General features: G+C 41.6%; 2 protein-coding genes across 2 annotated transcripts; both read right to left on the reverse strand.

Moving 5' to 3' along the window:
* Positions 1–1,561: 1,561 nt before the first annotated feature.
* On the reverse strand, positions 1,562–17,944 carry gareml (GRB2 associated, regulator of MAPK1-like). The gene is made up of 7 exons (XM_078274644.1): positions 17,676–17,944; positions 12,874–13,014; positions 9,223–9,353; positions 8,972–9,137; positions 6,832–7,682; positions 4,399–4,568; positions 1,562–3,255 (listed from the first exon to the last, which is right to left on the reverse strand). Exons 1-7 carry the CDS (start codon positions 17,785–17,787, stop codon positions 2,646–2,648), a joined length of 2,181 nt encoding a protein of 726 aa, XP_078130770.1. The 5' UTR covers positions 17,788–17,944; the 3' UTR covers positions 1,562–2,645.
* Positions 17,945–23,651: 5,707 nt separating this feature from the next.
* On the reverse strand, positions 23,652–26,679 carry atp5mj (ATP synthase membrane subunit j). The gene is made up of 4 exons (XM_078275248.1): positions 26,573–26,679; positions 24,898–25,021; positions 24,449–24,469; positions 23,652–23,789 (listed from the first exon to the last, which is right to left on the reverse strand). Exons 2-4 carry the CDS (start codon positions 25,019–25,021, stop codon positions 23,776–23,778), a joined length of 159 nt encoding a protein of 52 aa, XP_078131374.1. The 5' UTR covers positions 26,573–26,679; the 3' UTR covers positions 23,652–23,775.

Here is a 26,679-nt window from a genome sequence, read left to right on the forward strand (position 1 = left end):
TTTCGACTTACATTAGCTGTTTAAGTGTAATTACTAATGTTAACTAGCATTTTAGTTAGCAATAATTAGCCTGTGTCCATGTTATCTCCTTACATATACCTACGCTCTCCGTCTCTGCAAGATTGGGAATGATTGAGATTTCTCTTGGCACAGCTACCAGAAGACTTACAACTTTCAGACAGGTTGCTCACGTCACATCTACGTCGTCTCTCTCAGTTGGAGGCTGCGCAGTAACGCTTGGTGCTCACCGGAAAAGTGCTTCTAATGGCCTTCACTGGTCTCCGTCCAGAACAACGGCATCTGTTGGTCCATTCTATATGCTGTCTATGGGTAAGCTTCGCTTCAGAACTCAAACCTCCTATGGTGCCATTTTGATGCTACCAAACGATCACCCGACGTTAGCATTCCATTGACTGCCATTCATTTTGAAGTCACTTTGACAGCAAATAACTTTACATCTGAAGTGTAAAAAAAGACTTTTTTTGTCCATTGTTTCTTTCTAAAGAAACACGACAATGTATAAAAGGCTCCATTACCTTGTACCTCACATTATGGCTCCGTAGCAGATGTTTTTATAAAAATAAGCTAACGATGTGTGTCATAACCACGCGACTTACTGTCGCATAGCAGAGGAATTACCGTATAGTACAGGCAGTTTTGACTTACATTAGCTGTTTAAGTTTAATTACTAATGTTAACTAGCATTTTAGTTAGCAATAATTAGCCTGTGTCCATGTTATCTCCTTACATACACCTTCGCTCTCCGTCTCTGCAAGATTGGGAATGATTGAGATTTCTCTTGGCACAGCTACCAGAAGACTTACAACTTTCAGACAGGTTGCTCACGTCACATTTACATCGTCTCTCTCAGTTGGAGGCTGCACAGTAATGCTCAGCGCTCACCGGAAAAGTGCTTCTAATATCCTTCACTGGTCTCCGTCCAGAGCAACGGGATCTGTTGGTCCATTCTTATATACTGTCTATGGACACAGGTGCACAGGTGTTGCCATGGTTTGTGTCTTATTAAGTGAATGAAGTCAGTTATCTGTCAGTGGTGTTGGAACATCGCCTTAAATGTAAGCTTTTTTGGCTTATTGTCATCGCATGATTCAGAGGTTATAGCAGCTAACTGCTGTTAAACTAGCGTTAGCCTTTTGCTTATTATTAGCCTGCCAATTCAAATAGTCTGACGAAATACAAACAATAATTGTGACACAGGCTAACGTGTTGGGAGCTTCTTGCAGCGCGTTTCTCTATTGTGTTGTCAAATTGGAGATTTCACTTCAGAAAGTGAACTTTAAAAGGCAGATGTTCCTTTTGAATTATTCTTTTTTTATGATTCAATATCTGGACAATAACAACAGTTATTAACATCTGACGTCACATTATAATCCTTCAACAATTTTATTGTGTCATCTCTGATGGATCTTTCCTCATATGTTCAGGCTTTTTTTATGCTTTACTGGACGGACCTATTATTTTCAAGCAGCCATCGGTGTGTTTTATACAGTGGTGTGTAATTAAGAAGTAGGATAAACAATGTGAACACATTCAGTGTAATTTCATTTATTATTATGCATGGCTAAATCAAGCATATCTGAACAAGTGATCTGAGGTACAGTTTGAGAACTCTATTTCTGAGGCAGTCGAAAATGTTATTATAGCATGGCAACACATCTGTGTATCTGACTATACAGACAGATGGACATCTCGTGGTACCCTTAAAGGGAATGTTAATACAAATGTCACTGTCCCAAAGCACACAATGGCCTTGATACAGAATACTGTATATTAAGAGATGTTCAGTGAATCATTCATTGATCAGTACCAGAAACTCGATAATTACGTCATTGGGTGCTTTTGACTTTCTGCATTTCTCTTTTTTTTCATTTAGCTAACAACTAGCTCTTTCTTATCTCCTAAGAATTGTTATTTATGCCAAATACAGGCCACTGAAGCTCAATGCACAGATGAAGAACAACGGATGAAGAAGGCTGTGCAAGAGACTCAGGTAGGGAACAGATTCAGTGTTACGTCAGCGTGGTTACATGTCCTACTGGTCAACAATGGAGGCTGTAAATCTCTTAATGCCCCTCATATTGCAAAAACTCACCCCTATATTTTTTTTAATGTTGAATAAATGCATGTTTTCGCCTCATATCAGATATGATGTAGGATCACAGCATGAAGGCCACACAAATCCATATAGTGCTTAAAACCTTTAGCTGTCTCCAACATGTGGTTGACTATCTGCCACGAAGACGGACTGAAACGGGGCACCTTCATAATGTAGCTCTCTGTTGTAGCCTTTTGTTAGTAAACTAGTCCCGGTCTATGATTCAGACAGGAAGTATGCAGTCAGTCTGTCAGAGACTCCTGGCATGAGATCCAGTCAAGTCAAGTGTCAGTTTTATACTTTGACCACAGGGTGGCGTGGTTTCCTTCTGCAAAGTCTCAGTCAGTGGGGCTCAGCAGCCGGTTGGTCACAGTGAAAGGCACATTCAGGATGGCTCAGTAGCCAACAGGCACATTGTGTGTGTGTGTGTGTGTGTGTGTGTGTGTGTGTGTGTGTGTGTGTGTGCGTGTGTGTGTGCGTGTGTGTGTGCGTGTGTGCGTGCGTGTGCGTACGTGTGCGTACGTGCGCGTTAGATCTTGGGCCTCCAGCCCTGTATGAACTGTGTGATCTTGGTGACATGGAGTCGGCTCAGGTGGAAGTCATGTGACAGGATGTCCTCAGTCAGCTGCACCAGGAGGCTGCCGTCGATTCGCTCCCTCTGGAACACAGCCACCGCTGCCTCTGATAGGCCGATGAACCGCAGGCAGGCCGACACCTCCTCCAATGACAGCACAGACAGGTCAGCCGGAGGCCGCCAGGTGGGGTCAGGGGGCGGGCACAACCCTTCAGTGACCCCTGTGGACGTCCCGCCGCCCTCTGCACCTCTGGAGGAATCTGTGGTGGGATTGGCAGAGGGCTCAGGCGAGGGGCAAGGGGACTGGCGGTTGAAGGGGTTCAACGCCCCGAAGGGGGCAAATCTGCTCTGTGGAGGTGGCGGCCTCAGTCGAGGTCCGGACGAGGTGAAGGATTCTACCCACGGCTCTGCCCAGGTGGCCTGTGCTGGCTGAGGATTGGCTGTGTTTGCTGTGTTGTCTGCAGGGGTGGCAGAGGCCGGATCAGGACTGGCAGGGTTAGGGGCCGGGCAGTCGGCCCAGGAGCACGGGTAACAGTAGAGGGAAGCATCTGGAGAGGGCGAGCAGCTGGGACAGAGCAGGAGAAAGTGACATTAGCTTCTAGAATCAGTCAGCATGTCTCAATACACCAAGAACTTTCATGTGAAAAATTGAAATAATATACATTTTATTGTTGTGTAGTTTATAATTATATTCCCATATCAACAATTTCCTGGTAATGTAAGGTCAAACGTAATCTATACCTGTAGGTTGAAACTTCCCAAACTTATAAGTAATTAACCATTATTTTAACAGTATTTAAATGAATATATTTCAACGTCAAGCAGGTCGTAACATGTTGAAACATTGTCATTGAAATACCGTTGATACAGTGGTTATACAGTATGTTAGCTAGACATCAAAAAAATGTTTCCTTTTCAACCAACTGTATCACCAAATAATCTCACCACAAGGTTCCCTACATAGCTGCTCTGGAGCTTTCGATCATATTACATGATCATCAGCAGATGGAGTTTAGCCACTGCCAGCACAACACAGCAGAATCTCCAAACTGTCTGTGGTCCAGTCGCAATGCTGATAATGCAGGTGGCAGGTTTTGAATTTCTCAATAGAAAGTTGCTATTTGTCCCTGTTAACTTTCATGTATTATCTGCTTTAAAGAGCAAGAAGGATGAGATTCGGTGGCTTCCTGCTTGTGCCGTAACGTACATCCAGAGTGCGATCCGGCGATTCGTCACATGGTTGTGCGGCAGTGGGAGTGTCACTGAAATGGCCCATTTGTGTGACGCCCTGTTGTGTACTCCCCCCCCCCCCAATGTAGCACAAGTAGACTTTATACTTCAAAATCATTGTTTTCCGTCAGACCATGCGACAGAGACGAGCGACTGTGTTTTGGGCTGGACCTTGTTGCAGTAGGCAGTAAAGTGCTTGTGTTTCGTTTTTTTACCCTTATCGGGGTTTTTTTTACTTTTTTGTGGCAGCGATAAAGGCAGGGAGGTTTACTGTTTACTGTACGAGCCTTTCACACCGCCTCAAAATGGGATGCATTTCTGCAAAAGTTGAATCCGTCTTAACTTCTCGCGCAGTCTATGTGAACCCAGCCTAAAATGTGTCGAGGCCAAAAAAGGCTGCCAATCCTTTCATAATTATACTAATATTTCCAAATAAATGTGATAATGATTAGCACAAGCTAAAACATTCACACTGTACCTGTCCTGAAGTCCAGAGGAGTAGAAGGAGAGGTTGGGTCTCGGGGAGGTGGAGGTTTTGGGGAAGCGAGGTGGGACGGGAGGGCTTGGGACCGGACTGGAGATGGAGCCTCCTTTAGAGCAGCGAGGGGGAACTGGAGGGGCGATCAAGTAGCGACACTCCTCTCTCACCTACACACACACACACACACACACACACACACACACACAGAAAATGAGAGCTACAAAACAGCAAAAAAGTAAACTCGTAAAACTTGACTTCTCAGAAGGCTTTGTGTGTGTGTGTGTGTGTGTGTGTGTGTGTGTGTGTGTGTGTGTGTGTGTGTGTGTGTGTGTCTCTCTCTCTCTGCTGGGTTGTCTCAATGCTCTGCTTGGTAAATGTCAAACTTGGTGACCTTTACACCTCAAACAAACTCCCTCACACACAGTAGCAAGCTCTTCACACACATACACACGCGCACACACACACACACACACACACACACACACACACACACACACACACACACACACACACAGACAGTGTCTTGGCAGGCTAAATATCATGGGAATGAAGAATGCTGTGTGTGACAGGGTATAATTCTGCTGCATAGCAGACATTAACACCCACACACTCTCTGTACCGCTTCTAGCTGCCATCACTTTGAAAGAAAAAAGTTAATTAAGCAAAACAAAGCGTGATAATTTCCCCCTTACAAACACAGATGCCATATACACTTGGATGTGAGTACTAACGTTGAAGAACAACCTAACAACTCCAAAGTGAGAACAGATCAGCAAAGAATACAACCTTGTTTTTAACTTGACACACCATGTCCTGTTTTAAAAAAACATTTGTATTTTGAAATGGTTTCATATATCTTATAGAGGAACATAAGAGCCTCCAGTTGAACATGAGAAGCGTGAAACAATAAGTGGATAGAGTACAATGTTTAGACTGAGCTTTGTCAGAGCACATACGATCCTGAACTCAACAAGTTAAAAAAAAATAAAAAAATAAAAAGAACTTCAAAGAAAATTCAAATTCAGAAATTCAGTTACACGTCATATATTACACGCTGCACTTGAGCACTATGAAAGAAAACAATTCCACAACTTTCTCATATATGTCAAATAAAAATCGATCAAACAAAGCTTTCTATCAAGTGATGTACCACAGTAACGTTACGACCACATGTTGTTTTTGAAGGATGGTAGTTTTACAGTTCTAAATACTCACTGTTTGGTTGCAACGTCATGCAGTGGAACACATTTTTGTAAAAAAAAAAAAACTATTAATTGTAATAAAGCTATTAATTCAAGTACTCTGGATTGAGTTGCCGTGCCTTTCCTCTACAAGAAATTATAGAATAATTATAAAATAATTATGAGGTGCTCAAATTGTCTATCGAGGTAGCTTAAAATACAGACAGGAGACCCCCGGGAATAGGTTTTAGCTTTTCATCAGGAAATCCTGATAAATGAACTAATGACTGAACTAGGGGTGCACGATTCAGAAAATGTCACGATTCGATTCACAGTATGTAAATGTAGTTACTTTTCCCGTGTGACTGTGGTAGACATACGATTTTAAAATGTTGTATTTAAAAAAAAAATAAAAATATGAATCGATTTTTGGAATTCTATGAATCGATGTTGAATCGGTAGAGCTTGAATCGCACACCCCTAGACTGAACCCTCCATGAGGCTGGGTAGGAGGAGGGTGTACCATTGTAGTGTTGTCATTAAACTAAACTCAAAATATGGTTCGATATGCTGCATTAATGCATTCATAATTACTCTATCAAATGAATTATGGACCATTTTTAGATTTGTCGTTTAAGTATTAACAAAATTACCAGCTGTTCTTTCTTGCCAACATGGCTGAGCAGACAAAAAAAAGAAAAAGAAAAGAGTGCCCACCCTTTTTGATTGACAAGTGATTTTCATGATGATCAATCGCCATCTTTTGTTTTCTGTTCTAATCATCAGAAATGGTTGTGGCCATCTTCGATCGTGAAATCGATAATAATTTGGTCATTCTTAAGACCAAAGGCTCCATCAGTATTCTACTCTACCATCAAGACTGAACTGGCTCTTTTCTATTTATTGAATTATTGTATTCCAGCGCACATGTACCTGCATCCTTGGTGATATGTATTCATGTGTATTGGTGTGTGGCTGTGAGTGTGTGCGTGCACGCCTGTGTGTGTGCCTGTGTGTGTGCCTGTGTGTGTATGTGTGTGTGTGTGTGTGTGTGTGTGTGTGTGTGTGTGTGTGTGTGTGTGTGTGTGTGTTTGTGTGTGTGTGTCCAGTGAGGTTTAAAAGCTGTAATGTATGAATAATTCAAACCAGGCATCCTGACTTCTAACAAGCGGATGCTGCTGTGGACCGATAAGAGGAATGAGAGACAGAGGGGTGAAAGTAAGGACAGGAGGTGAAGACTGAAACTCACAGCATCAGATTTGGGAGGTACGGGTGGCGGGGTAGACACTCTCGTCACCATGGTACCAAGAGATCCGTCCAATGAGGCAGACGAATGAAAGGAGATGAGATTTGGCTCCTTCCCCAAACCCTCTGCGTTCTGATTGGTCCAGAGTTCCTCGTAAGGGATTTCCTCACTGGTCCTCATTTCAGCCTCAGTCCACTCAGGAGTGAAATACTCCCGCTCCTCACCTGGTCCCTCCCCCAGCCGCTCTCCAAGAGAGTCCCTGCAGCGCTGTGATAAGCTGTCCGAAACCCCGCCCCCGTATCCGCACATGGAGAGGCGCTGCAGCGCCGGTGCCAAGGAGTCCTGACCCGACACACACATGCGAGAGCGCCGCGGGCTCACACACTCCTCTGTCATACACTCCAGCTCTGGCCGGGTTTCTCTAACAGCTCGAGAGTAGGCATCCGGGTCGAATGCGTGTCGCAATAGGAGGCTTTCCAGCGCTGCCGTGTGGACAGAGGCCTCGGCCACGTTGAACCGGGGCATGCAGCGCAGCAGCAGGAAGTGGGAGGGGGAGACTTCCTGCTGGCGGAGTACCATGCAGAGCACCACCGTCTTGCTGACGATGTTGAGCAGCTTGTAGCGGTGGCCCTCTCGGACCGCATGACGGTCGTAGGGGTTTCGTGGCGGTCGCGAAGGCACGGACACATTGACGGGGAGGCGAACCCTCTCGATGATACTGCGTACCGTGTGCTCCCCTCCCAGCATGCCTTGCTCTAGAGGGGAGCGTGTGCAAAAGCGTCCACGGCAACCAAAGGGTAGGCTGACGCTCTGATTGGTGCGATGGTTCATACAGACCAGGCATGGAGTTTTACCTGAAGTGCAGAGACATTTAGATTAGTCAAGGGTCTTCTGTTCAATGATATTTCTCAAATGTTAATAACGTGATGTACTAAGCATGGTGATGAAAAACACTAGAATGATTAACTTAAAGGTCCCATGGCATGAAAATTTCACTTTATGGAGGTTTTTTATGAGTTCCCCCAGCCTGCCTGTGGTCCCCCAGTGGCTAGAAATGGCGATAGGTGTAAACCGAGCCCTGTGTATCCTGCTCTGCCTTTGAGAAAATGAAAGCTCAGATGGGCCGATCTGGAATCTTTCTCCTTATGAGCTCATAAGGAGGAAGGTTACCTCCCCTTTCTCTGCTTTGCCCGCCCAGAGAATTTGGCCCGCCCATGAGAAAGAGAGAGACATCATGGCTTTCAAATGAGCAAAGTGGCAGTTGGTCAAGGCCACACCCCCACTCTCCACCTTGCCCCCCCCCCCCCCAGAAATGGCACATCCTAAAGAAAGCTCATTGTGGGACTGGCTCTAGTGGCTGTAATTCTGCACCCAGGCTGAATTTCGGGAAAGAGACTTCAGATACAGTATTAGGGGACCACTAAGGTCTATATAAAAGAGACTTCAGATACAGTATTAGGGGACCACTAAGGCCTATATAAAAGAGACTTCAGATACAGTATTAGGGGACCACTAAGGCCTATATAAAAGAGACTTCAGATACAGTATTAGGGGACCACTAAGGCCTATATAAAAGCATCCAAAAAGCACCATGTCATGGGACCTTTAATTTCCAGATACAGTGCATCACTGCTTCTATAGGCCGACAATGCACAGTTGCAAGTTGAACAAACAAGTCACTGGAACTGAAACAGGCAACGCATGCTTAGAAGTGAATGGGAGTGAATATTAGTGGGATGGAAGTGTAATGTGACCACAGTATATAGAAAAAAGTTTTAAATTTTGAACCGAAACCAACCAGCGTCAAAGCAAAAACATCCATATCAACTTCCAAAATAGACAAAAACTTTTTTTTTCTTATTTTTTTCTGTTTTAGGGCTTTTCCCTTTTAATTTTGATAGTGATAGACAGGAAATGGGGGGGGAGAGAAAGAGAAGGGGATGACACGCACCAAAGGACTAAGCCCACATGGGGTGCACGCTCTTACTGGGGAAGCTAGAGGTCGCCCCGGAATGAACGTTCTTTTCCAATACAGTATTACCAATGATGTCACCGATTGTCACCCTTTTCATTCTCATGTCATGAACAACCCCTGAAATAGGACTCCATAAAACATAGAACCCAAAAGTTTGGCCTCACGTACTTCTAGGAGTCTTTCCCAGGCGTCTCAAGAGCGCGCTCAGTCCAGTCTTGTCCTTAGAGGGCGTGGCACACAGAAGCTCCGCCTTCCCCATGAGTGACAGCTCATCTCCAGCCTGCAGAGTGAAGCTGTAGGGCTCACTGTCCTCACTGAACTCGCCTGAAACCACCTGCAGCATACACATGTATGGATGCGTGGATAGGATATTGCATGACAGAAACGTTTTAAGTATGATATTCTTATGTTACTCAAACCTTGACACTAAAAGTGATCGTCTCCATGACAAAGACCCGGTCAGGGAAGACTCCGGCAACTTCCTCCACACTGGAAAAATACTGGACCGGATCCCTGACGTCTCGGTCTTCATCCAACAACTTGAACTTCCCTACAGAGAGGATGGGAGCGGGATAGTGGAAAGAGAAGAGAAGGGTGAAGGAGTTGTACGAAGGGAGGTACAAAGATGGAAGGAGGAAGGGGAAGTGAGTTGGAAAAGGAAGTGAAGAAAAGCATGAGAGAAGAATAAGGTGGAGGGAGCCCAGAGGAAAGAGGAATATGAAGTAAAGGGGGGAAAGGGGGGGAAAGGGGAGGAAAGGAGGATGAAGGAATGTAGGAGAGAAGAGTAGAGGCGAGAGACGACAAGAAGGGAGAAGAGGAAGGAAAGAGAGGAAAAAGGAGAGGTGAAACCGTTTTTTTCCTACAGTCTTACTTCAAACTCTCTCTCTCTCTCTCACACAAACGCACACGCACACGCACACACACACACACACACACACACACACACACACACGCACGCACACACACACACACACACACACACACACACACAAACACACAAACCCTTGCTGGACACTGTTTGGACGAGAAGAATACAAAGACACCTCCGTGACCTATGACCTGGCACCAGCTCTCGACCAATCAACAGCCGACGGGGTTGGCATGGCAACCAATACAGGACCCCCATTCTCACGCAGAGCAGAGACACATCACCATGGAGACACTCACACATACACTCACACTTTCACCCTTTCTTTCCCTTGCTCATCCCCTCCTCCGTCTGTAAATTTTTCACCCGATCTTTAAACTGCTCTTCTTTTTGGTTTGTGCCACTTTTTGACGTGTAGAGACGTTTCAGGAATGCAAAATTGGCTCCAAATCAGCCTTTTTAAAATCACATTATCCTTTCTTCTTATTTACCAGTTTATCGGATTGCATTTAACTACTACGACCCCTCGAAGGATCCTCCTTTTTCTCACAGTCTAAATGTTTGTTTGTGTGTGTGAGGGAAAGAGACATGAGAAAGTTTTTTTTTTGTCTGGGAGGCAGAGCAGAATACCAAACTCCAACATCCTCCTCGCCAGCGCCTCCCTCCCTTTCTCTCCTCCTCTTTCTCCCACCCCCCACCTTCCAATTCAAACAGACCCCCAGGATCAGGAGCTTCCACCCACCGAACAATACCAGCAAGTGCTGATTTTCCGCACAACCCACCACCACCTCTCCTAAAGAAGTGAGACTCCTAACAGAACTGAGGCGTAACAAGCTATTACTACGTTTCAAGAAATAAAAACGGAACCACTCAGGCTTTTAAATCCCGACACACAAGGCTTTGGCCACCAGTTCCACATTACCAGGGTGGCTGTGGCGCCACTTACTTTGCTGAAACCCATTCATTCAGCTTTTCTGTCCTCTACCCTTCAGTCATCCTTGGCTCTCTCACTGATGGACAGAGGAGGATACAGACAGAGAGAGAGAGAGAGAGAGAGAGAGAGAGAGAGAGAGAGAGAGAGAGAGAGGTTAAGAAGGACGGAGCATCCTGTTGTCTATCCCCATGGGGAAACCTATATCGCTCTCCTCCTAAGCTTATTTAGACTTCCTGTATGAAGTCATCACACAGACATTAGCTCATCACTGGCAGTGGACTCTGATTCAACAACAACTCACCTGTCATGTTTAAAGAGACAAAAAGCGTCCTAAAAGTATGCATACATTTAAATTGTTTTTTTTTGGCTAGCTTTTCCTTTGCTACTGGAATGCATCAGTAAAATTGGTTCACAACTGATGTCGGGTTGATGGACTGCTGCAGGGTCCAGCGACAGAAATGCCCCCAACCATACAACTATCACAATGCCATATGGCAGCCCTTACAAGGCTGTTATTGAAACCTTTTTAAACTATGTTACAGTGAAGCCTCTTTTCCACCAGTGCAACCATTTTAGTTTCCTGTCTACAGTTACCGCTACCTAAAAAAAAAAAAAAGGTGGAAATAAATCATGGACCTGCTGCTTTGTATCTTTTAAAGCTGGTCAGACACTCAAATTCCTGCCAAGCCAGAGGTCCATCTGATCACCCAACAGCCACATGATGGTTCAGACAAGTAACAGTGACCCCCTAAAACTGGATGTCAAATGAGAACCAATCTGGCAGGAATAAAATTGGTTTGGGCGACCCATTCAGGGTTAAAATCGGGCTTAATCTGTACAGTGTCTGCCCACCTTTAAGAGAAGGAGATTTAGAGTGTGAGACATTAAATAAGGCTACAGTACAAAGGTTCACCTATTCCCAATGTGCTTATTCTTGGTAGCTCTTTTTGAATGTGTGTGTCTTTATGGAAGTGCAATACTAAATCACTGGAACGCCCTTTAAGATACCCTGGTTACACTACAGCCCATTGTTATGCTGAGACATCCCTTATTGGACTTGGACTTAATTAAAGTCCTTCTGCTATAGTGAAACCAAGAGAGCTCCTGTTGAGGCAGTACATCTGTTACATTTATATACTGTATGTTGGTTTTTGAGCTGTTTACTTCTTGCTGCGAACTGCTTATATTGCCAGTAATGATGGTCACATGATTCCGCAAGCGGAAATGTCTAAAATGACAATGACCTCAATGCACCCCCTCCCTTCCAAGTTTTCTTTCATTCTTCCGAAAAGGAGCCTGCGAGGCGGCAGCAGTGTGAGGTGACATCAGCACTCCATCGGTGGAGGAAATGAATGAAGAGGAGGCATTAGGATCCAGTTACACAGCGAATAATGTGACTGGTCGGACAGTCTGAACTGTGGGATTGTGGGGATTGAGCTCCGGTGAGATCATACTGACTGGACTCATTCAGCAGGAAGACGACAGGTCAATAGACCAGGAGGAGTCAGGGAAGGTCACATCTACAGTAGCTGGTTGGATGTGGGCATTTGGCTGCGCATCAATCAATATTGTTAAATGTAACCACTTACAGTAGGCCTACATGTTGAAAAATGATTTTTTAATTCATGATTTTCCAATTTCACCCAAATCAGTTTGTTTTTTTTTTTTGTTTTTTTTGCGTAAGCATGAGTTTGTAGTGCCTAGCTTGAGATAAAGGCTTAGACAAGATAAATGGCAGGGGTATCTCTAATACCTGGCATGCATGCCTTTTGGAAGAAGCAGCCAGAGGACGGTCACACAAACTCAGAAAGAACGTGCAAACTCTACAAAGAAAGATCCCAGGCAACCCTGGTGGGGTTTGAACCCTCGACCCTGCAAAATGCAAATGTACCATTTCACCGTTCAAATTACAGTAAATCATAGATTGGGATGATAATGCGAAACGCACCTTTCTTGATTCTGGGAGTTTACGTATATTTTGCTTCTGTGTTATGTCACACTGTTATGTCATAAGGTCTTAAGGTCTTAAGTTTTTGAATGTTATCTGCCAAGTTCATGATGAATCACCAAGGAGGAGACTGTTCCTCTATATTATAAATATGTGTCTCTGTTGTATTTAAGCTGGACTTACACAAATTCTTATCAACTACGTTTACATGAGAATAAAGTATTTAACTTGAACTTGTTTTATTTCATCTTTAGAATGTATCTTTAGAGCGTGTGCAGTGTGTGTGTGTGTGTGTGTGGTGTGTGCGCGCGTGCGCTCACCCTGGTATTGCAGAGGGATGTCTATCTTGGGTCCAATAACGTAGTGTCCCTCCTCTAAGCTGTGAGCAGTCACAGTGGTCCACTGACGGCAGGAGTGTAACAGCACCACATCCTCCTCCGAAAGCCCCTCCACACATTCACCTGGAACAAACACACATTAACACACAGAAATGGATTAGGATTAACAACAAATTTAATTCAAAAAACGGTTTTTAACTTCTAAAATCAGACTACAGTAGGTAGCTAAGCAATGAAAAACACTAAAACACTCCCCACACACAAACACCCACATGCATTCAGGATTCAGAGTCTGTAATTACCACTATCAGTGACAGTTCACCACCCCTAACCTACTCATCAGGATCCTGCTGTGCAACTGGCAACCCACTATTACACAGCCCACACACACACACACACACACACACACACGCACACACACACGCACGTCTCCCTCACAGACTCACACGGATGCACATCTGTTTATGTTGCTGACTGATAGCTGTTACTACCTTTTAATCTAACAATCATGTTGATGGATGGCTGAATACAAACACAGGACAGACGATGAGATGACATGTCAAAGGTTTTGCTGCATGTTAAAGGGTCAGTTCGCCCAAATCACAAAACAACACATTTTCCCTCTTATGCCTTTCCCCCACCGCTAAGACTACAGCTACCGTCCAAGAGCAATGAAGGGGACTTTTTGTGTTGTTACGCTCAAAGCAAAAATTGTACACAACAGTAATGCCTTTTTCCATAAACACATGGTTACTCTGGATGACTCACAGACGTTGCTGTCAACGGTTTTCAGGAGTTGCCGCAAATTACCACGAGTCAGAAGGATACTGGATGTAAAAAGAGTCAGTGAAAAGAAGTCAACTGCACAGTTGACTCCATTGCAAACACCCACAATATTATTTATATAAGTCCAATATTTAATGGTTTATTTTCATTGGATTTATTCCACACTAAAAGTAAAAAACAGTGCAGAGTGAGGTGGATATTTTAAGTAACCGCGAATCTGTTAGAACAAGTAGCAATACCACACAATAAAAATATAAGAGTAGTCCCACCTTCAACAGTACACGACTATTATCAGCAACATGTACTCAGGCTATTAAGTATCAACAGTGAAAGTACTCCTTATGCAGAATGGCTCCTTATTAAGTATTATCATTATAATATATTGTGTTATCATATTATGCACTTTACATACCATTGGGTGATTGAATCTATAACAATGCATTGTATCTTTAATCTTAATCTGATATGTTTTGTATGTAAAACCTTAATCTGCAAAATCAATGGTACCCGTCAAATGGAGTAACAAGTACAACATTTCCCTATGAAATGTAGTGGGGTAGAAGTATAAAATAGCATTAATAGGAATAGGGTACAAGCACCTCAAACATGCAAGTATGTTTACAGTAAGAGAAAATGTATAGTTACTTTCCACCACTGGTTACAGCCACAGATAATTCCACCTGGGTTATATGAGAGCATGTTTTCATGTGATTTGAGTTAACTGCCACTTAGTGTACGACATCAATTGCCTTTGTGTAGCATAATGTAGCCTACTTTTCCATCATGGCTATACATTATCTGTTATGCGAGTATGTTTTAGCATGCAGTCTGGATCATTCATAAATTGAATAAACTCATCACACTAAATTACACCCCCACGCTCACACTGAACCACAGTCTCTCCATGCAGACAAAACACTGTTGTTGTACTGTTTTTAATGTTAAATGGAGGGGTTAAAAGCTTAAACGAAATGCTGACATCAAGCCTTGTTGTAAATAACTAACCACCAACTGGGTTGGCTGGTTGTGCAAACACGTGCTACAGTGCAGTTAATGAACATCTACGGGTTCTCTTTCTCTCTCTCTCTCTCTCTCTCTCTCTCTCTCTCTCTCTCTCTCTCTCTCTCTCGCTCTCTCTCTCGCTATACAATGCACGCGCGCGGCCAGAAGTAAGGTGCGTAATTTTCGGCGAACGTGACACGGCTCGGGTGCGCGCTTTTGTCCGAGAAGGAAAGTCGGAGGTTTTCCTCCTCGTCGCTGCTCGTTAGTATTCACCACATTCACCGACAGATTACAGCATTTACATATGAAAAGAATTGAGCAGCACTTCAGCAGCACAACAGATACTTTGTGGCTTTCCGGGCCCTCGCTGGACAGGAACAACTTTGGCCATGACGTTCCCAAAGTAAAGACACCAAATCTGGTGATGCAGAGAATCATTTTGGCGGCAAAAACATGAAACAAATAAATAGAAAAACTGAACACAAATGTTACTCAATGGTTGGTGTGAACTAGGAAAGTCGGCGTCTGAGAGTAAATGCAGCAGCTGCGTCAAGACAGCCAGATTTAATCAAAATAATAACGGAAATAAAGCGGCGTTGATTTCAAAATAAGAGCACCAATTGTGCCGGGGCAGCTGGGCCAGTGTATAAAACGTGTCGTTATATTCCATACTTTAGCCCCCAATAGTGGCTTCTCCAATATTTTGTCGAACTACATCAATAATGTCCAAAATGTTGCCCGTGATGAAAAAACTCTATAACGATTGATTGACTGTGACAAATTTGCTTTGACAGCACAGCTCATTTTAAAAGAAACGTAATTTGACTAATGCCTGCACTGTAAAGCTATTTTAATTGAAAGCAAATCTGAGCTACATCTTTATTGAACCCGTCAGCCAAAATAATAATAAAAATGGTACTACAATAGACACCCGTACTACAATACACCCGAGATCATAGATTCAGGCGGCTCGATTTCAGCCAGTTCCTGGGGTCTGATATGGACCTCCCTGACGAATCCGCAAACTTTCTTTTATTGCCGTTAGGTTTAGGTTGCTGTAGTTGTTGGCTGGGGGGGGGGGGATATCAATAAATTAGGTCCCTACTGTATTACAGTGTTGCAAAGTGGCATGTAATTAATGAAAAAATGCTGCTATGTGGCAGAAAGATTATGTATTACTGAGTATAATTCTGTAACATTATGATTTACAATTACTCTCTAACGTCATCTAAGGATTTCGGGCGTTTCCCCTTTTTTGCATTAAGTAATAGCAACTTGAGGGGATAAAGGTTATATGACAGGCATCCAAACGACACGCTCCGTGTCATTGATAAAAATTACAGAATTTTCTGTGTTTGAACATAGTTGGAAACATTTGGGATAATGTAAGTACACAACAACAAAAGATATAACATATAGTTGTTTTTAGACATTTTACTGAGAAATATTACATATATCTTCAAAGGTATACTGTGTAGTGTTTTAAGTATTTTATTAGCTAAAATCAATGTCTTCATTCATAAATATGTCCTCATTGGTGTAAAATGACCTCTGCCAATGATCTGACTTATCCTCGTAAACGAAGAATTTTTTTCCTGTATTTACATTAGACGGGCAAGTCCAAGGAGGCTTCCATGTCGTTCCGCCATTTTGAAAAACTATAATCGCTGAGAGGGACATAAAGCACTAGTTGTCTAGCTAATCCACAACACGTTTTCGTTCAGAGCCAGCGTCACGTGACTGAAACCAGCTGAAACGGAGAAGGAGATCAGTGAGAGGTGCTTGTCACCGCCCAGGCAAATTTGAAAGCCTGCACTGCACTTTAGTTCATAATGGAAGATCATACTTATGCCGAGCCACAGGAGAAGGAATCATTGTCGCCAAAAAAGCGAAAATTGGAAGACATGTTTTCATAGCTTCTTGGTACTAACGGCTAGGGGTGGGGTGGGGGGGGAAATAGATACAACACAGTATCGTGATATTTTTCCGTGGCAATACTGTATCGATACACAGACGCCAAGTATCGATATTTTATTATATATGTGTTGGTCAGTTGTCCACTTGACAATCCCATTTTGCAGCAATACAACTGAAGTGAGATGAACAAACAAAGAAATGTATCTTTTTAGATAAAACAGATGTTGACAAAGTTTCCTTTTTGGGACGTCGTTTGAAATTGGGAAAAAAATTGAAGTGGAAAAAAAGGTCATAAATTGCAATATATATGTATAAAATTGAAATAATATGATATCGTGACATAAGTATCGTGATGATATCGTATCATGAGGCCTCTGGTGATTCCCACCCCTACTAACGGCTACCGTAGTTGCAACACACATTTGAAAAAGCAAGGTGCAAGAGAGCACTATTCGTTTGAATGCAAAATACAATTTCACCGCTAGATGGGAGAAATTCCTACACAGTGTACCTTTAAAAGACACAAGCCTTTTATGTACTCTTTAACTGTTTAAATTCATTAAAATTCCCGCTTTAAACTATTAGCCTACCACTATTATCTTTCTCAAAATGTCTGCCTAAATTAGCTAGGGTAATTTGATTTGTTTTGCTAATAGAGGCTGTTCCCTCAACATTATTCCCAACTAGGTTATGCTCTAAGCTACTGATAACTGATAATGATTATTTATTAATGTTATTATTCAAAATGTTAGTTAATCTCGAAAAAGTGGTTTCCTTATTGACAACGGCCAAGGTTAAACATTTATTTTGAAAACATTGACCGGAAACTGTGATTTCTCCTGCCAATCTTGACACTGTTGAGATACTCTTCAGTAAATTGTTACACTTGTTCTTACATGCCAGTGTCGTAATACTAAAAACCTAAGAACACACACTTCCCTCGATGAAAGTTTGAGTTGACCTCTTTTACTGACTGGAAAACCATATTTACCGCCATGTATCATCATTAGCCTGCTGTCAGTTAGCCTACTTTAACCCTGGTGATATGAACCGACGGAGGAGCGAGTTCTGTCTCTTACCGTGGGCCAGACGGACCAGAGTGGGCAGACGGAACTTGCTGACCACCGCGTCCAACGGCAGCGCCAACGGGCTCCAAGTGATCTCCGACAGGCTCGCCGACAACTTCTCCATCCTCCCGGGTCATCACGTTACCGGAGATAATGGTGATAGTGATGGTGAAGATAGTGATGGTGGTGGTGATGACGATGAACTGGAGGAAGGTGATGGTGGCGGTGGTATAATGGCAAAGAGTTTCGCCATGTTTGAATGGAGGAGAGGGAGCGCAGTCACAGTCGGTGCGCACGAGTGGTGGGAGGGAGCGCGAGCCCTCTCTCTTTCTTCCTCTCTGTCATTCAGTGTTTGTCGAGCACCACCACCCCCACACATAAACCATAACAGGGTAGCAAAGTCAGTCAAATTTTGATTTTGTAGAGTTTATCATTATAATGGAGATCATATATCAAGCATAGATGTCACAAAGCCTTTCTTTTTATCTTCCCACGCTTATTGTTTGATAACCTGCCCTGTACTTCATGTTTTCCACATTAATTATTGCACCGCTTTGTCCACAGAGGTTAATCTGAGCTAGTGTGTGGGCGGAAAGTGATAGATGCAGGGACTTTTTAGCCAGGATTTCTCAACATTTGGCCTGCTGAGGCCAGAAATTATGGAGATGGTATGCAAGTGATGAGATTGCGTTTGGCAATTGGGTGGAATGTAACGGGGACATGTACTTAAGGCGTGTATTGAAGTACAATGTTGATGTACAGTGCTTTACTATAGTGTTTCTATTGTATTCTACTGTATATTTCGAATTCACTACTTTTTTCCCCACTGTAGGCCCTAATACATTTATTTCACAGCTATAGCTAACCCTCACTTTGCAGATTAAAACTTTACATACAAAACCAATATTGAGCTCATAAAATGTAATACAAAATCCAATTCCAATGAAGTTAGGACTTTGTATAAAACGTAAATAAAAACAGAATGCAATGATTTGCAAATCGTTTCCAACCTATATTGAATTGAATACACTACAAAGACAAGATATTATAAGATATAATATATAAGATTATATATTTTTTTTTGCAAATATTCACTCATTTTGAATTTGATTTGAACACGTTCCAAAAAAGCTGGGACAGGGGCATGTTTACCATGGTGTTACATCACCTTTTCCTTTTAACAACACTCAAGTGTTTGTGAACTGAGGACACTAATTGTTGAAGCTTTGTAGGTGGAATTATTTCTCATTCTTGCTTGATGTATGACTTCAGTGGCTCAACAGTCCGGGGTCTCCGTTGTCGTATTTTGCACTTCATAATGCGCCACACATTTTGAATGGGAGACAGGTCTGGGCTGCAGGCAGGCCAGTCTAGTACCTGCACTCTTTTACTACGAAGCCACGTGGTTGTTACACGTGCAGGATGTGGCTTAGCATTGTCTTGCTGAAAGAAGCAGGGACGTCCCTGAAAAAGACATTGCTTGGATGGCAGCATATGTTGCTCCAAAACCTGTATGTACCTTTCAGCATTAATGGTGCCTTCACAGATATGCAAGTTACCCATGCCATGGGCACTAACACACCCCCATACCATCACAGATGCTGACTTTTGAACTTTGCGCTGATAACAATCTGGATGGTCCTTTTCCTCTTTGGCCCAGAGGACATGAAGTCCATGATTTCCAAAAACTATTTGAAATTTGGACTCGTCAGACCACAGCACACTTTTCCCCTTTGCGTCAGTCTATCTCAGATGAGCTCGGGCCCAGAGAAGCCAGCGGTGTTTCTGGGTATTGTTGATATATGGCTTTCGCTTTGCATGGTAGAGTTTTAACTTGCACTTGTAGATGTAGTGACAAACTGTGTTAACTGACAATGGTTTTCCGAAGTGTTCCTGAGCCCACGTGGTAATATTCTTTACATAATGTCAGTTTTTTAATGCAGTGCCGCCTGAGGGATCGAAGCTCACGGGCATTCAATGTTGGTTTTCGGCATAGCCGCTTACGTGTAGAGATTTCTCCAGATTCTCTGGATCTTTTGATGAGATTATGGACTGTAGATGACGAAATCCCAAAATCCCAATTGAGAAATGTTTTGGACTATTGGACTATTTGCTCATGCAGTTGTTCACAATGTGGTGAACCTCGCCCCATCCTTGCTTGTGAACAACTGAGCCTTTTGGGGATGCTCCTTTTATACCCAATTATGACCAATGAACCTGTTCATCTGTGGAATGTTCCAAACAGGTGTTTTTTTTTAGCATTCCTCAACTTTCCTAGTCTTTTGTTGCCCCTGTCCCAGCTTTTTTGGAACGTGTTGCAGGCATCAAATTCAAAATGAGTGAATATTTGCAACAAAAGAATAAAGTTTATCAGTTTGAACATGAAATATATTGTCTTTGTAGTGTATTCAATACAGGATCTGAAAATCATTGTATTGTTTTTATTTACGTTTTACACAACATCCCAACTTCTTTGGAATTGGGGTTTGTACATTTTATTGAAATGAAACAATCTGAGAAGGAAATAATCAATCTTTACAACTAGACACTGCTTCATTTTCAGGGGCCATAAGCTAGAAAGGTTACTAACAACTGAGGTATACTGCCAACGGTATGCAGTTGTTAAAAAAGCTCCACCTTGGCCAACTGCAATATTAAAGTGTTAATACAGCCTACCTTATCACATCAGTGAGATGTTACAATCCCTAAAAGACCACCATTACTCACATACAATACTTAAAGTTAAAAAAAACAATCTGTACAAGTTGTGGTAATACTTTATTTTTGCCGATTGACTTGATTAAGATTATATGTAGAAAATGTAACTTATAGGCCAAAACGTGTTTTTTCATGGGGGATCCAAGGAAGGTTAAAAATCAAGGGCATCTGGACTTGTTTAAAGCCGCTCGAAGACGTTTCGTTTCTTATCAGAGAGACTTCTTCAGTTTAACCAAGTCCAGTTGCCCTTGATTTTTAACCTTCTTTGGATAACTATGACCCGGATGACTGGGAAGCTTCACAGACTTCAAGGGGGATGCACTTTGTATATTTAGGCATACATGGCAGGGTAACCATGGCACTAAAAGCAGGAAGCAATCATGACAGCTCGTCCAGACACTCAGGCCAGACATTTACTTAATGATGTAGCATTACGTTAGAACATATTCATGAACGCCTACACACCAGACAAGCATCTCATCCCTCCCATCAAAAGTAGATTCATCTCAGTAATCTCATCTCAGAGCAACTCTACAAAGGATCTAAAATGTAATCAATGGACAAAGTTGTATGATTCTTAGATTTGAAAGGGTTATAAAAATGTTCATATTGTCGGTTTTGGAGTGGATTTTATGTTTAGTTTAAACACAACTAATGAGATAGTACAGATATATGGCTTCTAACTAAACGTGTTGAAACAAGACAATTTTTCAACAAGTTCAGAATAGAAAATTGACAGATTTTAAATCATTAGCTTTACTATCAGAAGAGTGGAAATACCATCTTCTATACACCAATATTGTGCAGATGTTTACGAATTATGGACACTGTTAATATTCATATAGTCCAATCACTAGACAGTAGTGATGTTGTGGAAATGGAGTCAGCTGGTCAACTCTAAACAGAAACTGATTTATTTGATATTGAGTTGACCAAACCAGTTGTGATGCTACAGTCCTTTGTGCCAAAACCCAGAGTGAGCAGTTCAAAAATAATTATATAACCGGTGTTAAATCTACCATTGTAAGTTAGAGCACTATTCAAATATCTAATGTAAAAGTAGGGTTTAGCGTGCAAATGCAGGTTATCTTATCAAGTGGGCTCATGCCATCACAAATATTTGGTTAAATTAGTAATGTCTGGCTTTCCAGTGGCCAACCACACCCACTCAGTTATGTGGTTTATTCTCATGGTTCAATTAGGTAAAACCCAAAATGTGATTCATTTGCTATTAATAGCTCACTCATTCTACCACAACTGGATATGGCAAACACAAATAAGTCTAAAATGATGACATAATCTGGACTAAACCAAAGAGCTTTAATAACAAATATAAAAAATATATTTCATTCTATAATCAGTTATTAAGCTCTTTGGTTCAGTCCAGATTATGTCATCATTTTAGACTTTTATTTGTGTTTGCCATATCCAGTTGCGGTAGAATGAGCTAGCTATATATATATATATATATATACAGTTGTGTTCAAAATAATAGCAGTCCAACATCACTCAACATTTGGTAGAAGTGATATTTCTACATGGCAAATCATTTACTAGTAAGTGTTATAGAGTCATAGAAAACCAACAGTCATGACATGCATGCTGCTCATTCTGTGTAATTGAATCTGTAATTGAAAGGGGCATGTTCAAAATAATAGCAGTGTTGTGTTCAGTTAGTGAGGTGATTGATTCTGTGAAGAAACAGGTGTCAGTTATGGCCCATATTTAAGGAAGGAAGGAAGCAAATGTTGTGCATGCTGGTTATAGTGCATTTCACACTGAAATACTCAGCAAAATGGGTCGTTCCAGACATTGCTCTGAGGAACAGCGGACTTTGATTAAAAAGTTGATTGGAGAGGGGAAAACATATAAAGAAGTGCAGAAAAGTATAGGCTGCTCAGCCAAAATGATTTCAAATGCCTTGAAATGGCATCCAAAGCCTGAACGACGTGGTAAAAAACGGTCAACTACCATTCGAATGGATCGAAGAATAGCCAAAATGGCAAAGGCTCAACCAATGATCAGCTCCAGGAAAATCAAAGAAGACTTTAAGTTACCTGTGAGTACTGTTACGATCAGAAGAAGGCCATGTGAAGCAAAGCTATCAGCTAGAAGCCCCCGCAAAGTCCCATTGCTGAAAAAAAGACATGTACTGAATAGGTTGAAATTTGCCAAAGGACACATTGACTGGCCAAAGGAGAAATGGTGCAACATTCTGTAGACTGATGAGAGCAAAATTGTTCTTTTTGGGTCTAGGGGCCGCAGACAGTTTGTCCGACGACCCCCATGCACTGAATTCAAGCCACAGTACACTGTGAAGACAGTAAACCATGGTGGTGCAAAAATCATATCATGGGGATGTTTCTCATACTGTGGTGTTGGGCCTATTTATCGCATACCAGGGATCATGGATCAGTTTCAATACATCAAAATACTTGAAGAGGTCATGTTGCCTTATGCTGAAGAGGAAATGCCTTTGAAATGGGTCTTTCAACAAGACAATGACCCAAAACGCACTAGTAAGCGAGCAAAGTCTTGGTTCCAGATGAACAAGATTGATGTTATAGAGTAGCCAGCCCAATCCTCAGACTTCAATCCCATAGAAAACTTGTGGGGTGACATCAAAAATGCTGTTTCTCAGGCAAAACCCAGTAATGCAGAGGAATTGTGGAATGTAGTTCAATCGTCCTGGGCTGGAATACCTGTTCACAGGTGCCAGAAGTTGGTCGACTCCATGCAACACAGATGTGAAGCAGTTCTCAGAAATAAATGGTTATGTAACTAAATATTAGTGCAGTGATTCAAAGTAAAGCAAACCCTTGAGACTAATACTCCTTTTTCTTCACTTTCTGTAAAAGGTATAACACAAACTTGATCAATTTTGGTCAAGTTTTAATTTGGAATTGAATGTGCAGTGTTCCCAATGCATTGATATTATGGAATTAAAAGCTATTCTAAAGGATTTTGAGCATTATTCACTTTTTTTAAACACACTATTATTCTGAACACAACTGTATATATAGCTAGCTCATGCTAAAATGATGACATAATCTGGACTGAACCAAAGAGCTATACATTTTATTTTTGTTGTGGGGACACTCATCTGCTCCCACTTGTTTAGAGAAGGGTCTAATGTAAGTTCCCATACCTTTTTGATAACATTTTATTAATAGCCTTTTCAGCCTACAGTCATTGATACATGAGAGCTCATGTGACATTACTCTATAGCCACAACAATATACAAATAAAGCCAACAATGAAATGATAAAAAAGTGTTGGATAGCAACTTTATTCCATATTAACAAAAATTCAAATATGAAGCTGGACTTCTGGACTAACGATTGGGCCTTATTTCACAGCAGGTGGAGGGGTGGTGGTCGGCATGGTGGAAAACTCAATGGGCAGGCTCTGTAGAAAGAGAGGAGCACAAAAAAATGGCACATTTAATGACAAATCCATCAAATAAACCCTGTCCAACCAAGCATGGGAATAATGGGACTATAGTGAATTTCTTCCAGCACCAAAATACCAGCTGTAATGACCTTTGTAGCACATCTGACACGTGGTTTTCTAGCCTTTATTTCCTGCAGTATACCTAATGTTCACTGCTGCAACGTTTCTCCATAAAAAACAAACATTGATTGCAGGATCCCAGGACATACAGGGTAATGACCGATGCTTACCCAACCACTCGTGTTTAAAATGAACACACCTTTATTTTATCAAATGAGTACACAAGGGTGGTGTTACTGCTAATAATGTTTGTTCCCTCAACACATTTACATCTAAGGTACATTCTAATATTGTGCTTATAGATACCATACCTGGGTAGAAGGGTATATTTAGCTACTGTAATACAGTTAACTAAATAGTTTATTTATGAAAACTCATAACTGCATATATCAGTTCTGCTCATTGGTTGCCGACAATGGCCAAAACACCCAAAGATCAGAGGTCATTAGGGACAGTTACCAATGAGCAAAATGTGATGGTAGAAAAATGCATATTGTCTCATAGTATATACAGTATGATCATTGCCAAAATAAACAAAATGTTTGGCTACTTACTGTCCTTCACAGCCTTCTTGCCTGTAATAGAAAGAAACACACGTTACATTAGTCACATTAACCCAAACCCCTGAGACACCATGCATTTAAAATATATCTAAGTAACTACAGCTGCTTACATGTATTCAGCACTATGAAAGCCAAATGCATTTCCTTTTTCCAACTTCGTTGAATGGACACTGAATACAGTTGCCTTTGTTGTGCTATAGTTATCGGTGATTTTTACAGATTCATCCAACTCTGCTTGCATGTACATGTAAGTACAAAGAATGATCGATTTTCAATCTTTTCCAACCACTAAAAGTTATTTCAACTACAATGCTGCCAAATTTGAAAGCAGATGTCATATTCTGTAATACAAGACCAGCTACATTACTCCACATTCAGTTTGCATAGGAGTGCAGCTGCATTTTCAACATGTTGTACAAATCATTCATTCTTGAACTCACCTCCATAGGAAACTTTGTAGTACAGGTATGTCATGATGCCAATGCCCACCCATATCTCCTGGTATGCCTTAGTGTAGTAAGGGCTCATCTTGCCCCACCAACTTGCCAACGCGCGTCCAGCCATCTGTGGGAGAAAGCAACAGCATAGTCTCAAAACGGTGCTCATGTACTCGGTCAATATAACACACCTTCAAATAGCAAGCAGTTTAATTCAGCGCAGGTATGACTGGAACAAAAGCCAAACCTAGCCAAAGTGTCATGCATTAATCTCAAAGTGGAGTCTGTGGCACTCTGCCGGGGGTTGGGGGTTACGTGAAAAGTCTACAAATTCATTAATTTAAAATATTTTTTTCTTCCAAACAGCTTCATAGTGAAACAAATATTTAAATTTGTAATCTATAATAGTTCATAGCTTCATTCTAATTTAACAAATCTATAAAGAATCTGCAAATACTGTATGTTTAATACATTACATACATTTCTCTTGTGTTGTTCTTTCACATAACTAAGACTATAGAAGTGTAAAAACATAGGCTACTTCAAATTGTTTCAAGGGACATAAAAGAGGGGGTCCCCAGTAGATTCTATCTTGAAAGGTTGACCTTCGCACACAAAACTGTAGTTCACAAAACGTACCTGGTAGACCTAAGTTTGGATCCTTTTTAGGAATTTATTCCTAAAAGTCTATACTTCAATATGCATAGTTTAATAAGTTAGGCTGCACTAATGTTGATTGAAGCCAAGTTTCAGAAAATCATGGTTCCTTCATTCAGACAATGTTGTCAATCAACATAAAGTTAACGATATACGTGCAGTTTAGTGTCCCAAATTCCCCATACAATGTCCTTAATTAATTATGAACCTGCTAAACCACTGTGCTACCCTAACCTTACCCCTAACCTGTCTCAAATAAGACCCTCATCATTTGGGACACTTAGCTTTCGGAAAATAACTTGACACTAAATTGCACGTAAGCCAAAGTTAACTTGGTTCCTTGGACTTGTTTTTTTATTTTCTAATTCTCTTTAATTATTGTTTTAATTGCTCTTAAATGTTTTATGTAAAGCACTTTGAAATGTGCTACATAAATAAAGCTGCCTTGCCTTGAATGCTCCCGTAACCCTCAGCTGTGTCAGGCCTAGCTAATGACTTTGGCCACCTAGGAAATACTGATTAAAAGAGAAGGCACCATTTTACTTTTCTTTACTGTTAGTGTTAAGAGACATCGGGGTTTTTTTTTCCATTGACGTGTGTAATAACTTATCTTTACAAAAGATAACGTATTTGGCTAATGTTAACCTTACAACCTCGTATCTTTAACGTTAATCAAGTCAGCCGAGCATTAGCATTAAATGTATACACGTCGGTTAAACTAAGGAAGATAATGTTAACAAGCCATATATACATTACGGATTTACATTGCGTTCATTTAACTTGACTAGCTTACTACTTTAATCAATGAATGGCTAGCATCTTCACTGCCGTAGAAGCATAACTATAACTAGCCTTAGCAGGAGGCTAACGTTAGCTAGCTGAGTACACCTGCAAAAGTAGCACACACAACCACAGTAAGTAGAGATGATAGCTTCATTTTAAATTGCTGACGTGAGCCAACTACTGTTTTTCTGTTATGAATGAAGCAACTGTACTAAATAAGCGTAAACGTTTCTCTTACCTTTTCAGTTTGTCACGCTGCAGTGAGAAGGTCAGGACAGACGCTGCTGCTAAACGTCAAAGTCGTGTCTACTTCTTCTACTCTCAACTGTGTAGTATTCCATTCAT

Source organism: Sander vitreus, chromosome 18 (assembly GCF_031162955.1).
Source record: "Sander vitreus isolate 19-12246 chromosome 18, sanVit1, whole genome shotgun sequence".
In the NCBI taxonomy this organism is placed as follows: domain Eukaryota; kingdom Metazoa; phylum Chordata; class Actinopteri; order Perciformes; family Percidae; genus Sander; species Sander vitreus.

Coding starts and splice junctions, on each gene's coding strand:
- gareml (XM_078274644.1), bottom strand. CDS start 17,787: ATGGAGAAGTTGTCGGCGAGCCTGTCGGAGATCACTTGGAGCCCGTTG. Junction 7,683..8,971: donor CCTGGGAAAGACTCCTAGAA/GTACGTGAGGCC, acceptor TCTGCACTTCAG/GTAAAACTCCATGCCTGGTC. Junction 4,569..6,831: donor TACCTCCCAAATCTGATGCT/GTGAGTTTCAGT, acceptor GTGTGTGTGTAG/GTGAGAGAGGAGTGTCGCTA.
- atp5mj (XM_078275248.1), bottom strand. CDS start 25,021: ATGGCTGGACGCGCGTTGGCAAGTTGGTGGGGCAAGATGAGCCCTTAC. Junction 24,470..24,897: donor CTACAAAGTTTCCTATGGAG/GTGAGTTCAAGA, acceptor TTTCTATTACAG/GCAAGAAGGCTGTGAAGGAC.